This window comes from Mustelus asterias, chromosome 13 (genome assembly GCF_964213995.1).
Source record: "Mustelus asterias chromosome 13, sMusAst1.hap1.1, whole genome shotgun sequence".
NCBI classification, from domain to species: domain Eukaryota; kingdom Metazoa; phylum Chordata; class Chondrichthyes; order Carcharhiniformes; family Triakidae; genus Mustelus; species Mustelus asterias.
The window spans coordinates 13,969,875-13,989,872 of record NC_135813.1 but is presented as its reverse complement, the minus strand read 5'-3'; the positions used below and the strand labels follow the sequence as shown (position 1 = coordinate 13,989,872).

Below are 19,998 nucleotides of genomic sequence, written 5' to 3'. Positions count from 1 at the left end.
ATTCCCTTCTCAGGATTGCCTCACCCTCATTGCTGGAGACTGCCAACCTGACCTGGCAAACTTACCCACCTCACCTGTCTTGATGTCTGGTTTCAGTGACAATCTCCACTGGGGGCTGCCTGTAACCCCAGCAATGGCCATCACTCCCAACTGGTGTTGCCAGCTCTTGAGATGGAAATTCCTGTTCCTGAGAGTCAATTCACTGTTGAATGACAGCTGCCCTTCTTGTGGGCGTACTGCCCATCGACCTTTTAGTCAGGGGCACGAGACCATGGTGCCACATAAAATCCAGCTTGTGTTTTCTCTCCTCCCTTTGACCCTCAACGTTGGTCTTCAGTGCTGCATCAAAAGACCTCTGAGTCTTTTCTCTGTCCTTTTGCTCCATTTGCTTCAACCAAAGCCTTCCTGAGACCATTCTGGCAGCTCCTGTAGCATGGTAGCAGCTCCCTTTAAGAGGGATGACTGTCTATTAAGAGATGCAGGCCAGTTGTTCATTGTACTTGCCACATGTGCACACACCTGAGCTCCCTACTGTCTGTGCAACGAACAGCAGCCTACTTTGTGCTGGGCTGCATACTGTAATCATGTGGATGAACAAGCAGCAAAAGTTTGCATGCTGCCTACCTCAACAGGACCAAACAGAGGGTAATCATTCATTACAATGCCTGCCTTGATATAATTTTTCCTTAATGATCTTCGATAGAGAGTAGATTTGTAAATGTACCAATGAACTTTTCTAAATTTGCAAATGTGAAGATGGAGAAAAATACTTAATAACTTATTTCTGACAAAGGATAATTGCCTCTAATTTAGAAATTCCAGGTGCCAAGTTCCATCTTTATTCTCTGCACCTCTAGTCTATTTGGCCTTCCTTTTAAGTCAGTTTTGCCCAACTATTTGCAAACATAACAGTAATAATTTGAAGCCAGGTCATTCCTTATTAAGTTTGTTTTTTTGCTTCTCCAGTTTTTATAGTATTGTGATATTTCCCCACAGTCAGATAATTCTCCACAATTAACTCATGAAAAGAGGCGTTGGGATAAAGTACACAGGCCTTCCACAAACGCACAGAGCTTACTGCAGCCTTCAGTACAGAAGTAATCAAGTGGGGAATAATTCTGCACAATTAGCTTGTGGAAATATTTGTCAATCCATGATATGTCATAAATAGCCTACAGAGGGCAGCAGATATATTAGAAGTCATTCCTTCTGACGTAACTAGTAAGGAAATATTACACAATTGACAAGAAATCTGGATATGCTCAAAAATGGGGACAATCCTTGCACTAATTGGATAAGCCCAAGACATGTGTCGTTTTGGCCTTAGGTTTCATTATCAATTTATTTGTGGACTGTGGACACCCAATGGGCATCCCCAGATAATGCACTGGAGCAGAGGGTTTGAAGATAGTTGCAACGTCAGCAGTATCTATTGTGCAAGTCATTAAAGGCAGTTTGTGGAGGGGGAACCTGGAGAGTGGCATCAGTGTTCAGATTTTGAGAGTGGGTGGTGGTGATGATCATATGGCTGAGGCTGGCTGCTTTAGGACAACTCAATATGGGGGGTCACAACCAGATGTTAGATCCCTTATTTAATAGAATCATAGAATGAGTGCTAACCACTGTGCCACCCATATTTACTATGCAGAGGACATAATGCTGTTTTTTTTTCTTATTCTAATATAGTGGTAGCACACCTCCAACTGTAATGAGCATGTGGTTCTTGCCCGCCATACTCAAGGCAGAGGAAGCCATATAGGGCAGGATTTTACAACCTTGCTTGGGCGTGATCGTAAAATCCTGCCCAAGGCCAACGGACATTGCGAGCCTCGCCTGTCCTGACACCGGGCGGGCGAGGCAATAAAATTCCAGCCATAGTATCTGATACCAAGATGACAATAGGACTGAGGGATAAGAGTAGAGAAGTTACAAATAAGATTATTGATTAGTAAAATTGACTCTGGCAGTCAATTCAAGATTAATCTTTGATGTACATGTAGCACAGTGGTTAGCACTGCTGCCTCACAGCACCAGGGACGCGGGTTCAATTCCAACCTTGGGTCACTGTCTGTTGCGGAGTCTGCACGTTCTCCCCGTGTCTGCTTGGGTTTCCTCCAGGTGCTCCGGTTTCCTCCCACAGTCTGAAAGATGTGCGGGTTAGGTGTATTGACCTGGACAGGGGCCAGAGTGTGGCAAATAGGGGAATTTCACAGTAACTTCATTGCAGTGTTAATGTAAGCCTACTTGTGACTAATAAATAAACTTTAAACTTTAATTGTGGAAATACATCATTTATGTTTAAGCAAGAGATTGGGAAAAATAATTCTGAGGGTAACAGCCAGACCAGAGAAAAGGAGCCTATTAAATGGACAAACTTCAGTAGCTTAGCAGCATAGCCATTAGGCCAATAAGATTGAATACTTATTTTAAGTCCTCTTATTGGTTACTGAACATGTAACCAAGAAAGCATTATCATAATGCGGTTTGTAACAACTTCCTGCACAGTGACACTTGCACTCATTGATAGATGGTCACATTTCAGACAGTGGTTTTACCTTTTTTTTTTGAAAGGTTTATTTTAAGAGTAGATAAGGAACAGCAATTGAAAACTCCTTTAATTGCTGGTAAATATAAATGCCTAGTCATCCTGAGAGCCGCAATCAAATGTTGCACTCGCAATTTAAGGCTCCTTTCCACGCAATGGATCTATCCCACAATCTAAAGTGAATTATTCTACTCAAATCTTGTGAACACATCCAGATTTGCTTTTCCTAATCATTTACATTTTAAAAAAACACAAATATAGCAATGAACCAGTTCTAATAGTGATTTATTAATAAATGTTTAGTGTATTTGTCTACCCTGGTGCAGCCATTTTACCTGCCCACTGCTTCCATAGTGGTATCGCAAATCCCAACCTGTCCGAGCACTCTTTCTATGTGAACTCCCACTGACAGAAAAGTAGGAGAGGGTGCATTGCCTTAAGCTGTGTCCCCAGAAAATGATGCTGGGTATGAGGTAACCTTTGATTTAATTTGGCCAACTCTGTCTCCTGTGGCTTTGTGTACACTTAAGCAGGTCAGGGCTTTGAAGTCCAAACTGACTTTTCTACTTTAAAGAGCACCTCCAGTAATTTGAGACTCTCCACTTCTGCCCTGGCCACTGTTGGCTAAATACTGCTCCTTATAACTGCTGCAGAATAGTGCCACTGGACATTGGTTAATGTTATTAAATTATGACCATCAACGGACAAGAAACCTTTTTTGAAAACAAGAATACAGGAAGTATTCATCCTTCACTAGATCTTTAAACAATCTTGTCAATCTGAGACATTGGTGATCTTTCTAGAAGTGATTACTCCCATTTGTTTTGGGACTCTTGCCTGCAGGGTGGGTGTGGTTTGGGGTTTGGACACTCAGACATCAGAAATATTGCAGGCAGTTGTGTGGAATTAATTTGATTGAAGGCTGAAACCTTTTTGTGGATTATTTTACCCCTAGTGCTGACTGGCTCAGTATCATATGCTGGAGTACACTCCTGTAGAGTTTTATTAAATCCACCATCATATTAGCAGAAATGCTGTAGAAATCAACTGTTCTCCAGAATTCTGCAGAAACAAGAGCAAGAAATGGAGAAAACTGCAGCAGAAATTCCTGGCATATTTGTTTGCTTTTCGTATGAATTTGATGCTCAAAACCAGCTTCTGGCAACCATGACAGAAGATGACTTGGAATGACAGGCAGTTCACTTCATGAACTTTTAATTTTGTTTAGTGTCTAATTTCCTTCAGGAAAACAGCTCCCTGGATTGAATGGCAGCTTTATTCACAGACCATCAAAAAACAGAGAGGGCGAAACGCTGACTGATTCCTTTGCGTAATTTGTAAATTAAACTGCCAGTCAAACTATACCATCTTCTAGATTGAAGTCAGATACTGGGGAAAATGGAAAAAAAACACCTGCTACATTCTTCTAGTGGGTGTCACCTTGAAATACATTTGCAGCTGTAAAACTTTAATGCAGATTCTTGGGTTGAAGGGAACTGAGGGTTAGGGGATAAGATTTGTAAGCAAGTGAAGTGCAGCTTTCTAGAGGGTTAATGTGCATTACAAAGGGAACATTTGAAGTTAATTATCCCTTGACGCCAATTTTAAACTTGTGTAGTGTAAATCTGCACTTAGGCCCTACCTCATTGCTGAACAAACTTTCTTCTTTTTATTCATTTATGGGATGTGGGCATCGCTGGCTGGGCCAGCACTTATTGCCTATCCCTAATTGCTCTTGAGAAGGTGGTGGTGAGCTGTCTTCTTGAATCGTAACTACAAAGTTACAAATTAGTTACAGCACAGAAACAGGCCATTCAGCCCAACAGGTCTGTGCGGGGGTTTATGCTCCACATAAGCCTCCTCCTACCCTCCTTTATCAAACTATGGAATTCATTACCACAGGAAGTAGTTGATTCCAAAACATTGAATGTATTCAAGAGGCGGCTGGATATAGCACTTGGGGTGAATGGGATCAAAGCTTATGGGGAAAAAGCAGGATTAGGCTATTGAGTTGGATGATCAGCCATGATCATAATGAATGGCGGAGCAGGATCGAAGGGCCAAATGGTCTCCTTCTGCTCCTATCTTCTATGTTGCTATGTTTCCATCAACGTACCTTACTAATCCTTTTTCCTTTGTGCACTTCTTCAGAAAACTGATAAACTTGAAATCCTGACATGCACTTCTGAGCAAAGCTAATAGCACAAATTCATAAAATTTTTATTCTAGACTTACAATACTTTCCCATTTGGGGCTCCCAGGCTTGCTTGCTGATAGTGTACATGGAAAATTTAAGAGTGCACAGCCTGTGATTTTCCATCTTTTAATGGGATCCTCAGAGGAAAATATCCACTATACGTTAGCAACATTGACATGGGGGTAAAGAAATTCATTGACATAGCTAGCAGTGCAAACTAATTTCTTCTCCAGGTTTGGAAACATTCTAGGGTCACTAATAGTCTTAAATTTACTGCATATTTCTCTCCCCCAACCATACAGACAGATCTCAGCATTCTACATCAAACACCATCTTTGACTCTAAGACTTCTCAGAATCGGCACAGTGGCAGAATGATTATCACTGCAGCCTCACATTGCCAGGGACCTGGGTTCAGTTCCTGACTTGGGTCTCCGTCTATGTGGAGTTTGCATGTTCTCCTCGTGTCTGTGTGGGTTTTCCCTGGGTGCTCCGGTTTCCTCCCACAGTTAGAAAGACGTGCTGGTTAGGTACATTGGCCATGCTAAATTCTCCCTTAGTGTCCCCGAATAGGCGCTGCAGCGTGGCGACTAGGGGATTTTTGCAGTAACTTCATTGCGGTGTTAATGTAAGTCCACTTGTGACACTAATAAACTTTAAAAGAATCTCAGACATTTTCTCCAATCCTTCCAATCCAGCAATGCTCCCTCTCACCCACCCCATGCATTGCTCCCAATACTCACCCACCCAGCACACCTGCTTAGATTCTGGCTCCCTGTTGACCAAATCACACCATCCACCTTCCATTGTTCCTGGACTTTGGGACCCTTTTGTGGTTTTTGGATCCTGGCCACATTCAAAGTCATGATGTGGAAATGCCGGCGTTGGACTGGGGTAAACACAGTAAGGACTCTATCAACACCAGGTTAAAGTCCAACAGGTTTATTTGGTAGCAAACGCCACTAGCTTTCGGAGCTCTGCTCCTTCGTCAGATGGAGTGGAAATCTGCCATCATTTTCTGACCATCCTTTTCCAATCTCCCAGCCACAGGTATGTTTGCCAGAGAATTGGAGGACAGTCAACATTGTACCAATTTTGAAAAAGGGAGAAAGGGATTGACAAGTAGCTAAATTCAGTGGTGGGAACATCCAAAGTTCCCAGACTGCATAATCACCCCTCAGTGTTCTTTCCCCAATCTTACTTTATACTTTAAGGTTGTTTTCACAAAAGAGAGGGATGAAACAGACATTCCAATCAGGGAGGAGGACTGTGAAATATTAGATTAAATTAACTCTGTGAGAGAAAGTATTAAGGGGTTTAACTTATTTGAAAGTGGGTAAATACGCAGGCCTGGATGAACTGTACTCTTGGCTATTCAGGGAAGCAAGGGAAGAAAGAGCGGAGACTCTGACCATCATTTTCCAATCTCCCAGCCACAGGTATGTTTGCCAGAGAATTGGAGGACAGTCAACATTGTACCAATTTTGAAAAAGGGAGAAAGGGATTGACAAGTAGCTAAATTCAGTGGTGGGAAAATCATTGGAAAAATGCTAAAAGAAAAGGATAAATCCTCATCCAGAATGACATGGATAAATCTAAGACATTCAGTACAGATTTGTTATGGAAAGGTGTTCTCTGATTAACATGATTGAATTATTTGAGGAGATAATGAGGAAGGTTAATGAGAGTAGTGCATTTGATGTAGTCCAAATAGTTTTATCAATGTTGTTGATAAAATCCCACATGGCAGGCTGGGTACAAAAATAAAAGCACGTGCGATCCAAGGCAAAGTGGCAATTTGGATCTATAATTGGCTCAGAGGCAGGAATTAAGGAGTATTTTTATGCTGTTTCTAGTAGGGCAGGAATATAGCAATGATTTGGACTTGGATGTAAAGTGCATGATTAAAAAGTTTGCTGATGATACAAAAATTGGCCATGTATTTGATAACTAAGAAGACAGCTGTAAACTGCAGAAAGCTGGGAAAAGTGTGAGGTAAGGAATTTGGTGAAGGAGCTACTGAGAAGTGTAGAGGAACACATATCCATGTGTTCCTGAAGTGGTTGGACCAGTTGATAAGGTGGTCAAGAAGACAAAAGGGATACTTCATTTTATTAGCTGAGGCCTAGAATATAAGAGCAGGGAGGTTATGCTGGAACTGAACACTAGTTAGACTACAGCTGGAATATGGTCTGCAGTCGTGGTCACTGCAAGATAGGAAATACATGATTGCACTAAAGAGGGTACAGAGGAGATTTATGAAGATGTTGCCCAGACTGAGAATTTTAGTTGCAAGGCAAGGTTGGATAGACTAGTGTTGTTTTCTTTGGAATAGAGAATGTTGATGGAAGACTGAATTGAAACAAATCAAATTATGAGAGATCTAGATAGAGTGGATGTGAAGGATCTATTCCCTTTTGTTGAAGGGTCCATAACAAGTGGACATAGATTTAGGGTAAAAGGTAGGAGGTTTAGAGAGGAGTAGAGGAGAAATGTTTTCACTCAGAGGGTGGTGGGAATCTGGAACTCTGCCTGAATGGGAGTAGATGGCATAAACCCTCTTAACATTTAAAACGTACTTGGATATTCACTTCAAGTGCCATAACCAACAAGGCTGCAAACCAAGAGCTGAAAAGTGGGATTAGTCTGGATGGCTACTTGTCAGCTGTGTGGACAGAATGGTCTGAATGGCCCACTTCCATGTTGTAAATTTCAATAATGCTTTGATTCAACCCTCCTTTCAATCCTCTGTCATCCAGCAACCTTGCTTCACCAAAGCTCTTACCCTACTATCCCCATCCTAGTGATTGTAAACGCAAGACCAGTACCATGTCTCAGCAACCTTTTTCATCACTTTCACGCTTGCAACAAACCACTCTGAGCAATCAGATCTCAGAAAGTCCTCTCTACAGTATTCGCCACACACCCCCGTGTTCCTCACACAATATCAGCAAATTAATATCCCCTGTATTTGTGCTGTTTCTGAGAAGCTGTTAGGTTTGATCCTGCAGCGTCTGCTTAAGTTTCAAGAGTTTGTAAATTGTTTTGCCATTTAGACTTGCCCTTTGGCATTGCTAGGATTTTGGGAAGGGCGGCAAAACCTGAGGGCAAATCATATTCTCATGTGGATGGTCATGCAGGACGACTCAGTTAGCTCTGAAATTAAGTTAAAGGGAACTTAAACAGGTGTAGTAATATTCCGTGAATAACAGACAATGCAACAAATAAAACTAAATAATTTATTACATAAGAGAAGATTTGCTCCTTGCTTCAGAGATATAATAAAATTAGGCATTCTATTCTTAATTTATAATGTTGCCTTGCAGACAGGACACACACGCACACTGCTTCAAAAAGATCTAGATAACAAGTTAATAAAGCGTTGAAGTCCATGACAGTACAAACCATTAAAGCTTCAATACACTGTGTCATCCTGCATGCTTTATTGCGGTATTTATGTCACTATTAGAACAGACTGGAACAGTGTAGGCTGATTCCAGTAGCAGTGACTAATCGAGATGTCTACTGTAGCATCACAAGACAATCTCATTCTGTTGGTAATTGACATTGTGTTGATGCCCAGGAATTGTGTCATGTTGTACTCTTTAATGATGCAAGTTATTTGCAAGCGAGCTAACAAATGTAGCGTACAGGACTTTTAAAAATAGAAGTGCTTCTACTGAGTTGTGATACAATTAAAGATATAAAGAAACCAGCAGAAGACTTAACAGCGTCTTTGAGTCACTCCTGTTTTTTTAAGTTAGGTTGATGGTAAAAGGCATTGATTCTGTTCATGTAGAAATGAACTTATTAAAGCTTTATTAATCTGTGTTGCAACTTTTAATGGTCCAGAGTTTGCCTTTGGCAGTGAAGAAATGGTGCTCACTGCTGACTTTGAATGAGACCACGCTGATATTTCAGGCAATCTAAGGCGAGAACTTTAACATTCTCGACATTCTTGACTGTAGTATTCTCTAATGTGGATTCCTAGCTGCAGTGGGGTCACCAGGCACCAAGTCGTCCAAGCAGCCAATTACATTAAAGAATGCTCACAATCAGCTAACCAGAAAACGAAAGGCACTCAAATGAAATCACTTTTCAAAATATTTACTGAGAACAAACTAAAGATTGAGACATGGACACGAAGTGAAGGTAGAAGCTTCAATATTGTAAGTAATTTAAAACAATTCAAAGCTTTTTTCTAAATAATCTAGTTAAGAAGATCTAGTACTACATTATAATGGGGACATCTAACAACATTTCACAAATCTTTCAGGGCCAGATTATTTTCTCAGCAGTAGTTATTATTCAGAACATTGTTTAAAATACCCAGTTACAACACATTGATATTTTTATGGGCTTTCTTACAATGATATGCGAGTAGCAAAGGGGGAGTTCTCACCAGATCAACTGATTTCAGTGAGCGATGGCTGGGGGTGGGGGTGGAGTGGGGTCAGGAGTCCGTAGCACAGCCTGTGGCAGAGCAGTGAATGACAGACTGCAATTTAAGGATTTTTGTGCTAATCTGCACCTGTGCTAAATCCTGGAGTTTAGTCACATTTACAGAGGTAATGACGGCAAATGCCCGTGAAATGATATTTATATTTGTAACCCAAATCTCTCTGTGCCTCTATTCCATTTGTAGATTTAATTTCCCAGGAATATGTGGGCTCCTTGTCCTACCTACCAAAATTTCCTACCACTTATTTATCTTAAAGCTCATCTGCCAATTATAGGGCCATTCTGCAAGTTTTTCTACCACTCTCCCTCCCTTGTCTCCTCAAAGACATTCTTTAAAAACCTCCTTCTTTGCCCAAGGTTTTAGTCAACTGCCCCATTATCCCTTATGTGGCTTGGTATCTGATAGTGCTCCTCTGAAGAGCCTTGCACTGTTATGTACAGTTATTTATTAATGTCGTCCTGTATTTGGGAGGCATATCTAGACCTCCCAATTTGGTGGCAGTCACAAATTTTGAAATTGTACTTTCAATTTTCATGTTCAAATTGTTTATGTAAATGGTGAACAACAGTGGTCCCAGCACCAAACCTTATGGAACACCAGCTTCCACAATTTTACACTCAGAGTAATGGCCGTTTAACCCATGTTTTCTGTTTTGTTAGCTTGGTATCTATTCTTCTACTTGTCCCAGACTGTACAGGTCAGCACGGTGGCACAGTGGTTAGCAGTGCTGCCTCACAGGCCAGGGACCCGGATTCAATTACGGCCTTGGGTCTGTCTGTGCGGAGTTTGCACATTCTCCCCGAGTCTGCGTGTGTTTCCCTCGGTGCTGCGGTTTCCTCCCACACTCCAAAGATGTGCAGATTAGGTGGATTGGCCTTGCTAAATTGCCCCTTGGTGTCCTAAGATGTATAGGTTAGGGGGATTAGTGGGGTAAATATTTGGGGTTACAGGGAACAGGTCTGGGTGGCATTGCCCCTTAGTTTCAGGGGGATTGCGTGGTGTTACAAGGATAGGGCCTGGGTAGGATTGTTGTCAGTGCAGACTCAATGGGCTGAATGGCCTCCTTCTGCGTTGTAGGGATTCTATGATTCTGACCTTAGTCATGAGTCGACTGTGTGGGACCTTACTGAATATTGTTTGGAAATCTAAATATATTATGTTTACTGCATTACCTTATTTACTTTTTCAATTACTTCAAGGCATTCAAGAAGGTTGGTTAAGCAAGGCCTTTAATTTTGGAATCTGTGCTGACTATTCTTATTTTCAGTTTCTAAATGTATTTTCTAGTACACAGGGTCATAGAGGTTTACAGCATGGAAACAACTTTTCCATGCCGCCTTTTTTTTAAACCCCTAAGCTAGTCCCAATTGACCGTATTTGGCCCATATCCTTCTATACCCACCTTACCCATGTAACATCTTTGATTAAGGATTCCATTAGATTTCCTAGCTCTGATTTTAAGCTACATGATCTATTTTCCATTGCAATTTAAATAATTGTTATGTTTAGGAGTAGTAATGTTACTCTAAGGTATTTGGATTACAGAGTTTTGGCTTTTAAAACACATTGGGCAGAACGTTCCATCCTGGAGTCTAAGTCTGGCAGGTAATTCAGTGTGATTCCTGCTAGCAGGGTAGCTGAACATGGACAATCTTCCACTGTTCAGCTTATTAACCATGTATCCACAAGAATCACGGTGAATCTTGTGGCAGGAATTCACCCACCCTGCTGTTACCTCATGGGGTCGCAGGTCCTGGCGCCATATTTAAATGGCACCCAGACAGCAATTGACTCATTGCAGGCCAGGAGTTACACATTACTCCTCCAGAGTCCTTGTGACCACAGTCCATACTAGAGAAGCTGGCAGATGTGAGCTGTCACATTCCGGGACATATGAAGGTACCTCTGGCATTGCCTTTCACTCATTTGTAGGTAAGGACATCACTTGTTTTGCATCCATGGTCGGGCCAATACTCAAATTGCAGAGGACTCCACATGCCAGTATCTTGACCTTCATGAGACCCCACTGCCTCTTGCTGCTCAGGCCCTTGCTCCTCCTGGTCCAGTGCCAACCTGCAAAGGGCCCTCCTTCTCATCTGGACAATGGCCATTACCAAGGCAAGGTTGCCTGCAGCCTGCATCATCAACGCCTCAGTGGATCTATGAATGAATTGAAGTGATTTAGTAAGCAGGTTTCCTTTTACAGGTTTCTTTCTAGCCAATGCTAAGCCCTTCACCTGACCTCAATCTAGGCCTGGCATCCCCTCCCCACCCCTCCCACCACCTCTCTCTGACACTATTCTGCTTGTCTCCATTGCCCTCAAACCTCTATAAGGAGATCATTGCCTTGGCAGCAGAAAGAATAACCACATGAGCTCTTGTCAACCATGAGGATGGGGATTTTGAGTTGCAAGTTTGCCCCCGTCCACCAACCATCCCCCTGGAGGCAATCCACCTCACTCCCTCCCTTCATCCACGCCTCTGACAAGCAAATGGCAAATGGCACAGAATGAATGCAGCTCCACACCTTGCTGGGATCTCAATGTTACGAGACCCATGAGTTGGTTGCTGCCTTGTGGGCTTCAGGATGGAGAGGAGAACACAACTAAGCATCATGATTATTAGGGTATCCCTCAATCAGCCATTTACGCTGACCTTGAATGCCACCTGTCCAAAAAGGTCCTCCTTCCACTTCGGGTATCGCACTGACTAACAACATAGCCAAGGTCAGACTTGAGAAATGGTGTACATCACCTTCTGGATTCGGTCCACCATCTTCTATCCTCCCCCTGTAACCCACCAACCTCCCCTCATAACACTTGACTCACCCAATATAACCATTCCTCTGTCCTCTGTCATCCTTGAACCCCTCCACATGATTCTGGACGCCATTATAATCCACATGCCTTCTCTCCCCTCAACACCCATTACCATCCCCATGCTCAACCTGACCCTACCCCTCCCACTATGTCACCCACCTGTGTAGCACAGCCGCCTCCCCCTCATTCTCCCTCCACCTTCACCAACCAAACTTTCCCACTGGACAAGCTACCCTGCCATATCCCGCTCTCACCTCTGACTATGATTGTTCCCTCCTACCATCCTCGACCCCCCTGTCAATACCACTGACCCCATCCTCAAAGGCATTCTCCTCACTCCGCTTTCCCCAGATACTCTTCTCCAACCTTCACCTTTTCCCTAAGCATTCTTTCCCCTTTTCCCCAGACTTTCTCTCCCCCACCATTTCCCTGGACACTGTCTGTCCACAACCTTCCCCCACTTTCCCAGACACACTCCACCAACCCTTCTCTGCCTCGCTCCCTCCCCCTCCCCCTCCCCCCACCTGCCTTTCCCTGGACATTCTCTTCCCTGGACACTCCCCCCCCCCCCCCCCCCCCCAAGCCTTCACCTGCCTCCCATTTCCAGCCTTGACACAGCTTTTGCCACCGGAACTTGATGTAAGCAGTTGCAACGAGACATAGATAAGATGCAAGACTGGGCGGAGAAGTGGCAGATGGACTTCAACCCAGATAAGTGTGTGGTGGTTCATTTTGGCAGGTCGAATAGGATGGAAGAATATAATATTAAGGGTAAGATGCTTGGCAGTGTGGAAGAGCAGAGGGATCTTGGGGTCCGGGTTCATAGGACGCTCAAAGTGGCGTCGCAGGTAGAGGCTGTGGTTAAGAAGGCGTATGGAATACTGGCCTTCAGCAATAGAGGAATTGAGTTTTGAAATCAGGAGATAATGCTGCAGCTGGTCAGACCCCACCTGGAGTACTGTGCCCAGTTCTGGTCGCCTCATTACAGAAAGGATGTGGAAGCCATAGAATGGGTGCAGAGGAGATTTATGAGGATGTTGCCGGGATTAAGTGGTATGCCTTATGAGGATAGGTTGAGAGAGCTAGGTCTATTCTCCTTGGAGAGGCGAAGGATGAGAGGTGACCTGATAAGAGGTGTATAAGATGTTGAGGGGTATTGATAGAGTAGATTCTCAGAGGCTTTTACCCAGGGCTGAAATGGTTGTCACGAGAGGCCACAGGTTTAGGGTGCTAGGGAGTAGGTACAGAGGAGATGTTAGGGGTACGTTTTTCACTCAGAGCGTGGTGGGTGCGTGGAATCGGCTGCCGGTAGTGGTGGTGGAAGCGGATTCGATTGAGTCTTTTAAGAGACTTTTGGATAGGTTCATGGAGGTTAGTAAGGTAGAGGGTCATAGATGAGCCTAGCAGGTAAGGAAATTGTTCGGCGCAACTTGTGGGCCGAAGGGCCTGTTTGTGCTGTAGCTTTTCTATATGTTCTATGTAAGTGAAGGTCCACAAATAGAATTCTCAACATTGTTCGCCTGGAAACTCGATCTGACTTGAAAGTTGGATGAACAAAATTCTGATCTTTATCCAATAATCGGGAAAACAGATTTCCTGCTTCCCTCCAAATGAAATGCCCCTGCCTGCCAAGATTCCGCCCATTAGATGTGAAAGAGGTGGAGAATAAAATAAAGTGAGTACATTTCTCATTATTTTCTCTCGCTGAACCAAGTCTCTGGCTGAGGACTGCAGTCGGACATCCATTCAATAGCTCAAAGTCAAATTGGCTTCCATGTTTGCAGCACAATAGAATCATTATGAATCTTCGGTCGGCTCAAAGTGCAGTGCTGGCCGCAGCCAGTAGTTGCCTTCACTTTTCTCAAGTCGTGTTTCAAAGTTTACAACAAAAAAAAATCCTATTGTATTTTAAATTGGATAAATGTTTAATGCAAGTTTATTTCAAAGACATCAATTAACGTGGCCGTTCTAATTTCAGTATCACTGATAATGTGCTATCTGTGACATTCATTATTGCTTTTCTTTTAGATTTGATTTGTCGTTATGTTTAATCGAGGCAACTCCAATTACCATATGATGAATTATTTACTTTTTTTGTCAAATATAATTAACAAAACAATAATATACATTAACTAATTAGTCATTAACTATTTACTACATCACAGCTCAGCATGATGCTCAGGAATTTATGATATTTATTACATTATATATTTAATTAGTTGTTGCGAGTATTATCTCAATTTAAATTATTGTCATATGATTGAGCATAAATATTTGCTATAGATCTGGTTATTATCTCTAATGTGTTATGCATAATTTTAATGTTCTCAAAGTTGTTTTGAATATTCCCTGACAATGTTGTGAGATTTATCCTATTAATGCCTCTGTGTTGTGGTAGCATTCAATATTTTTCAGCACTTTTTCCTAATATTAATTTATTAACTTGAATACTTATATAAAAAAATATTTAATTTCCCTTACTCCTGTGATCTACACCACAAAATTACTATATTTTCAAGGTATTGTTTTAAAATTAATTTTAAAAGTAATATGTTTTCAAATTTCCACAGATGGTTTTCCAATATCATTCAACTTTAAGAATATAGATTTATTGTGGAATTAAAATCCACCTTGGGCTGTTATTACTGAATTCTGATTAGAACAAGATTTTAAAAAAATAACTTCATGACAATCTTGACAATCAAATATTAGAAATCTGAATAACATCAACCGGGGTTTGATTTAGTCCAGATTGAAGTTAAAAGGACACAGTTCAGACTCCCCATGATACTTATTCTTTCGTTAATGCAATTATTATTTTGCTTTTTAGATATCACTCCATATACAAACCAGCACCAACCAGTGAGGTTTACAATCGCTGCAAAATAAGTCCCAAGGATTCCGAGGAGAATGTGCAAAATGCACTGGAAGTGTATCATGCCAGTGTTAAGGACTTGGAGCAATTCTATAACCCTGTTATCCATGTCAATGCAGACCAGGATCCCTACACAGTGTTTGAATACATTGAGAGCCATGTTGTCAAACCACTGTCAAAACACACAAATGTCTTTGCTTGAGTAATATTGTAGATAAGACTCTTCCTGTAATGTCTTTCTTACATATTCTGCATATTTCAATGCTATTTAACAGTAAATTTAATTTCAAACTTTTCCCTGAAATACACATTTGATTCCCATTGTTCTGTCAAATCTTGCCTCATAACATTTCCAGACAAATATGGGTTAATCATTGGAAATTAATTAGAGAAAGATGCTCATTTTTATAGCTTGGTGGGAAATTATATGTGTTTTGATCTCAGGTTTGTGACCATTACAATATTGCTATATATAAGACTCTTTAGTGTTGGTGTAACTTAACCTGATTGTAGTGATCTTTTAATCATTCTTTGGTGTAGTAAGTCTGAGTATTGGACTCGACAGGATAAACCTTTGAGAAAATATACTTTGAGGGTGCAAGTTGCAAACACCATTTCTTGATGCACCACAAAGGGGTTTATTTGGTCATTAGATTTTTATCTGTCCATTATTATTCTATATTTCTTGACTGGATGCAGACAAAGATATTTTCTGGAATGGTAACCTAAGATTACGCGGCCTCCAGCTGATGTAAGGTACCCAAAGTTAAATAAAATTGCCTGTGGATGCCTGTTTCAGTTGCTATTACTTGCCTTGCTTGCTGTAACTTTTTGTAGTCCAAATGTGGAAATTATATATACCATTCTTACAAGACCCTATGAGAGACCATAAAAACTAACGCCCTTGAGTAATGGTATATGGTGACAGCTAGTCAACGACAGACTACATATGCAAGGTATAGTGTCGATCACATTAAATGATGTTTGCAACCGATGGTCAGAAAACTCAGATTCCTCTTGACGAACATTTGATCAAATTGAGTCCTATTTTCAGTGCAGCATGTTCTGTACTCCAGTTGCAATCTTCATTTCCAGAATTTCTGCTGTAAGTTCTCTGCAGATACTTTTAATTTGTGCTGAACACATACATCAGCTTCTCAAGGCAGCATGTATTTTCCACAAGCTGAAACTTAACCTCATGAAGATACTGGGAATAAAAGCAGAAAACGCTGGAAATAATCAGCAAGTCAGGCAGCATATGTGAAGAGAGAAGCAGAGACCTAGAATCTTTCATCAAAGCATTAAATGAAAGCCCAACTGTCTTAGGTGGACATAAAATACCCATGACACGATTTTGATTAGGCAAATTCTCTCCAGTGTCCTGGTCAATATTTATCCCTCAACCATCATCACAAAATATATTACCTGGTCAGTATCACATTGCTGTTGTGAGACCTTTCTCTGCACAAATTGGTGACCATGTTTTCTACATTCCAGCAACAACCCTACTTCATTGGCTGTAAAGCGCTTTTGAGATGTCCTCTGGTCAGGAAAGGCACTATATAAATGCAAGTTTTCCTTTCAGTTAGGAAATATAGAGGTGAGGGGATGATTTTTGACCCTATTTTCAGGCTGGCGATCCTCTGAACATCAAGCAACTTAACGTGCTGCCCCATTCCTCCTTGTAGTCCACCTGCCAGAATTTTAGTTGGGGGCCATCACACAGGTCCCCGGCTATTTCACGTGGGTGCCAAGTACAATATCTGAATAAATTCAAGAGAATGGCAGCCTTGAGACCTGAACCTGGAACCATGTTACTAGCTGCGGAACTGTACACTAATTTTACATTCCGTTGTTGGTATTTGCTTTCACTTGTTTCACTAAGGTACTTAAGCAACAGTGCAACATAGGTGTAGTGGGTATCAAAGAAACAGAAAATAAATAGCATATATTTGTTATTTAAATGTATGCTGCTTTTATTGATGGAGCTTCTTCTCTCACTGACACTGTGCCAGCTGATGATAAAATACATTAAGTAAATATACCAATTATGCAATTCGCTATTCTCTTAATGACAGCACATTTGTAGTAAACCTGCTTTATGCAGTGTCTCCATTTTCCCCCCACTTTGGTGAGCGCACAGATGAATGCAAACAAGGAACTGTGCTCGCTGCGACTGCTCCTTTCCATGTTGTACATGCAGACTCAGGTCAGTCAGTGACCTCTGGGATCCACTGGGAACAAGCATTGAGAACAAGCGCTGAGCTGTGGGGCAGCAGAACATGTTAATACTCTTGTTTAACGATCCCTCAGAAATGGAGAAAAACAGAGATTGCTCTTCGTTATAACTGTGTACCAAGTCAGCCTAATTACTGCTCTGGGTATTAAAAGACAGACAATCTATGGCAAATGCTTAATATACAAAGCAATGGTGTTTTCCTCTGCACAGAATGTGGAGGAATAAATAATGATACAATACTGGGGATATTTTTGGGCTGTTACAAATGGCATTTTATAATACAACTATATGTTTGAAAATTAAAACTAAATCAGAAACTAAAGAACAAGAAATAACCATTTAAAACTACATTTTACATGGCCCTCAAGAGGCTGATACCAACTGCCTTCGCCAAACAGGCTTGTCATGTGCGCCCTCTCCCTCAGAGAATTCTACAACCTGCCTGCTCCATAAAAAGGAAAATACAATAAATCCAATTTCCTACAGAAAACAATCCTAAACCGGCATTTCTGCCCTATTTACTTGCAGTGCCTGACTGACGTACATTCTCTGTAGGTGAGACATTGTATGTAGCATAGCAATGCTTGGAAGCTTGTTAGGGGAGAGTACTGAAGATCAGATTGCTAAGAAATGAATGATTCATTTTTTTTTTCAATTTAACAGTGCATTGTTGTTGAAGAAATTCAATCGCAGAAATTCCTGTGTAGATACAGCAGCTGGTTCAAAATAATCACGGACACCGGGAGGTGCTCCATGATATTTAAAATATCAATGTTTTTGCAGTTCTGAAAGTACAATGATATAAAATCTTTACTGTGCTAACACCATTCTTGCTGCTATTCAAAAGTGTAGTCACCGTAAGAATTACATTAAAACTTGCCCAGCCATCTTGGATTCAGTATTACAAATTTGGTCACTTACTTTGAGAGGAGAAATATTTGAACAAATACCAGAAACTAGATATCCTAACCTCGGAAGGAGCACAGCAATTCAGTGGCCTGATTCCAATAGGTTACCCAATGAGGTACGGTTGAGTTGACGGGGACTATATTCCTGGGTATTTAGCAGAATGAGAGGTGACCTCACTTAAACACAGTAAGATTTTTAAAGGGCTTGATAGAGCTGATGCTGGGTGGGAAGTCTAGAACTAAAGGTCCCAGTCTCAAAATAAGGGGTCAACCATTTAGAATTGAGATTAGGTGAATATATCGCCTTATTACAGGAAGGATGTGGAAAAGATTGAAAGGGTGCAGAGGAGATTTACAAGGATGTTGCCTGGATTGAGTGGTATGCCTTATGAGGATAGGCTGAGGGAGCTCGGTCTTTTCTCCTTGGAGAGACGTAGGATGAGAGGAGACCTAATAGAGGTATATAAGATGTTGAGAGGCATAATTCGGGTGGACTCTCAGGCTTTTTCCCAGGGTGGAAATGGCTGCTACGAGAGGACACAGGTTTAAGGTGCTGGGGGGTAGATACAGGGGAAATTTTTCACACAGGGTGGTGGGCGAGTGGAATCGGCTGCCGTCAGTGGTGATGGAGGCAAACTCAATAGGGTCTTTTAAGAGACTCCTGGATGAGTTCATGGGACTTAATAGGATAGAGGGGTATAAGTAGGCCTAAAAGGTAGGGATATGTTTGACACAACATGTGGGGCCGAAGGGTCTGTGTTTGTGCTGTAGTTTTTCTATGTTTCTTTCTATGTGTCTATCTTAATTGAAAGAATTGTGGAGCATTGGAATTTTGTACCCTAAAGACTTGTTGGGATGTTCAGTTGTTGAATATAATTGAGACAGAGATCCATTTATTTTTGGATACCAAGGGAATTAAGGAATGGGGGCCAGAGCAGGAAGGTAGAATTGAAATAGAAAATCAGCCATGATCAGAAAGATTGGTGGAACTGGCTCAACGGGCCAAATGACCTACTCTTGCTCCTGTCATTATGTTCTTGTGTACTAATTTTTAAAAGTAATCATCTTTTGTGCCATTGTTCACCAAGTGCCTTTTTCTGCATTTCCAGAATTATGTCTCCACTCCTTGCACACTTTCTCTCAGCAGGTGACAAGCATTGAATAAAAAAATAAATAATAGGATTCAAAACATTATTTTGGTTGCTTTATTTACAAATATAAAAACATTGATGGTGCTTCCATGAGAGACTCGAGATGAAACATGAACATTTTCCAATCAAATTATGCCAACTTACTCATTGCCATTAACCACATGATTGATCGTATAATCGACGCTGGTCAATGAAACAGCAATAAGATCTGGACACTTTTAAAAGATAAATTTAGTTCATGTCTTTTATGATCATTCCACTACAGCCTGTGACAGCCAGCTGCAACCGTTTTCTGAAAGAAGATTTTTTTTAAGCACTTTGAAACGATTGGATTTGTTTTGGCACTTTATGATTTAACTGATGTGAATCCACTTGTGAAAATCATTGATGCAAACACAACAGGCACTATTTCCTGCATGGCCAAAGAAATGTTATTTATTTGCCTCCCTTGCCAGATAAAATGATATGGCTGAATTTGCATTTCTGGTTAATATTTTTCCTTGTGGTAGACTGGGATAAAGTTGTACAGTCATTGGACTAACCTTCAACCTCACCCAAGTGACCACTGTTCATTTGTGAACTTTGATAATAAATGTCACACGGCTATCTAATCAAAACTGGAACAGCACTAGTAACGCCACACTCTCGCTTCCAGTGTGTTGACAGTGGTCAGAAGAGGAAGACCTAGCTGATATTCGTCTGAGGCTAACTGTAGTTAGCCATTGTCCTGATTGAAATCAGCAGAGATTGGGAAATCAGGCCTGAAACCTTTGAAGTCTGTGCCCACACCTTTCTACAGTAAA

General features: G+C 41.4%; 1 protein-coding gene across 1 annotated transcript in view; it reads left to right on the top strand.

Annotated features, from left to right (window-relative positions):
- The window catches only part of ak8 (adenylate kinase 8), a 160,871-nt gene extending 145,772 nt beyond the window's left edge, over positions 1–15,099 (top strand). Inside the window, exon 11 of the mRNA XM_078227557.1 lies at positions 14,853–15,099. Within this exon, the coding sequence (XP_078083683.1) occupies positions 14,853–15,099 (247 nt within the window). The remainder of the gene's footprint in view (positions 1–14,852) is intronic.
- Positions 15,100–19,998: the final 4,899 nt, after the last annotated feature.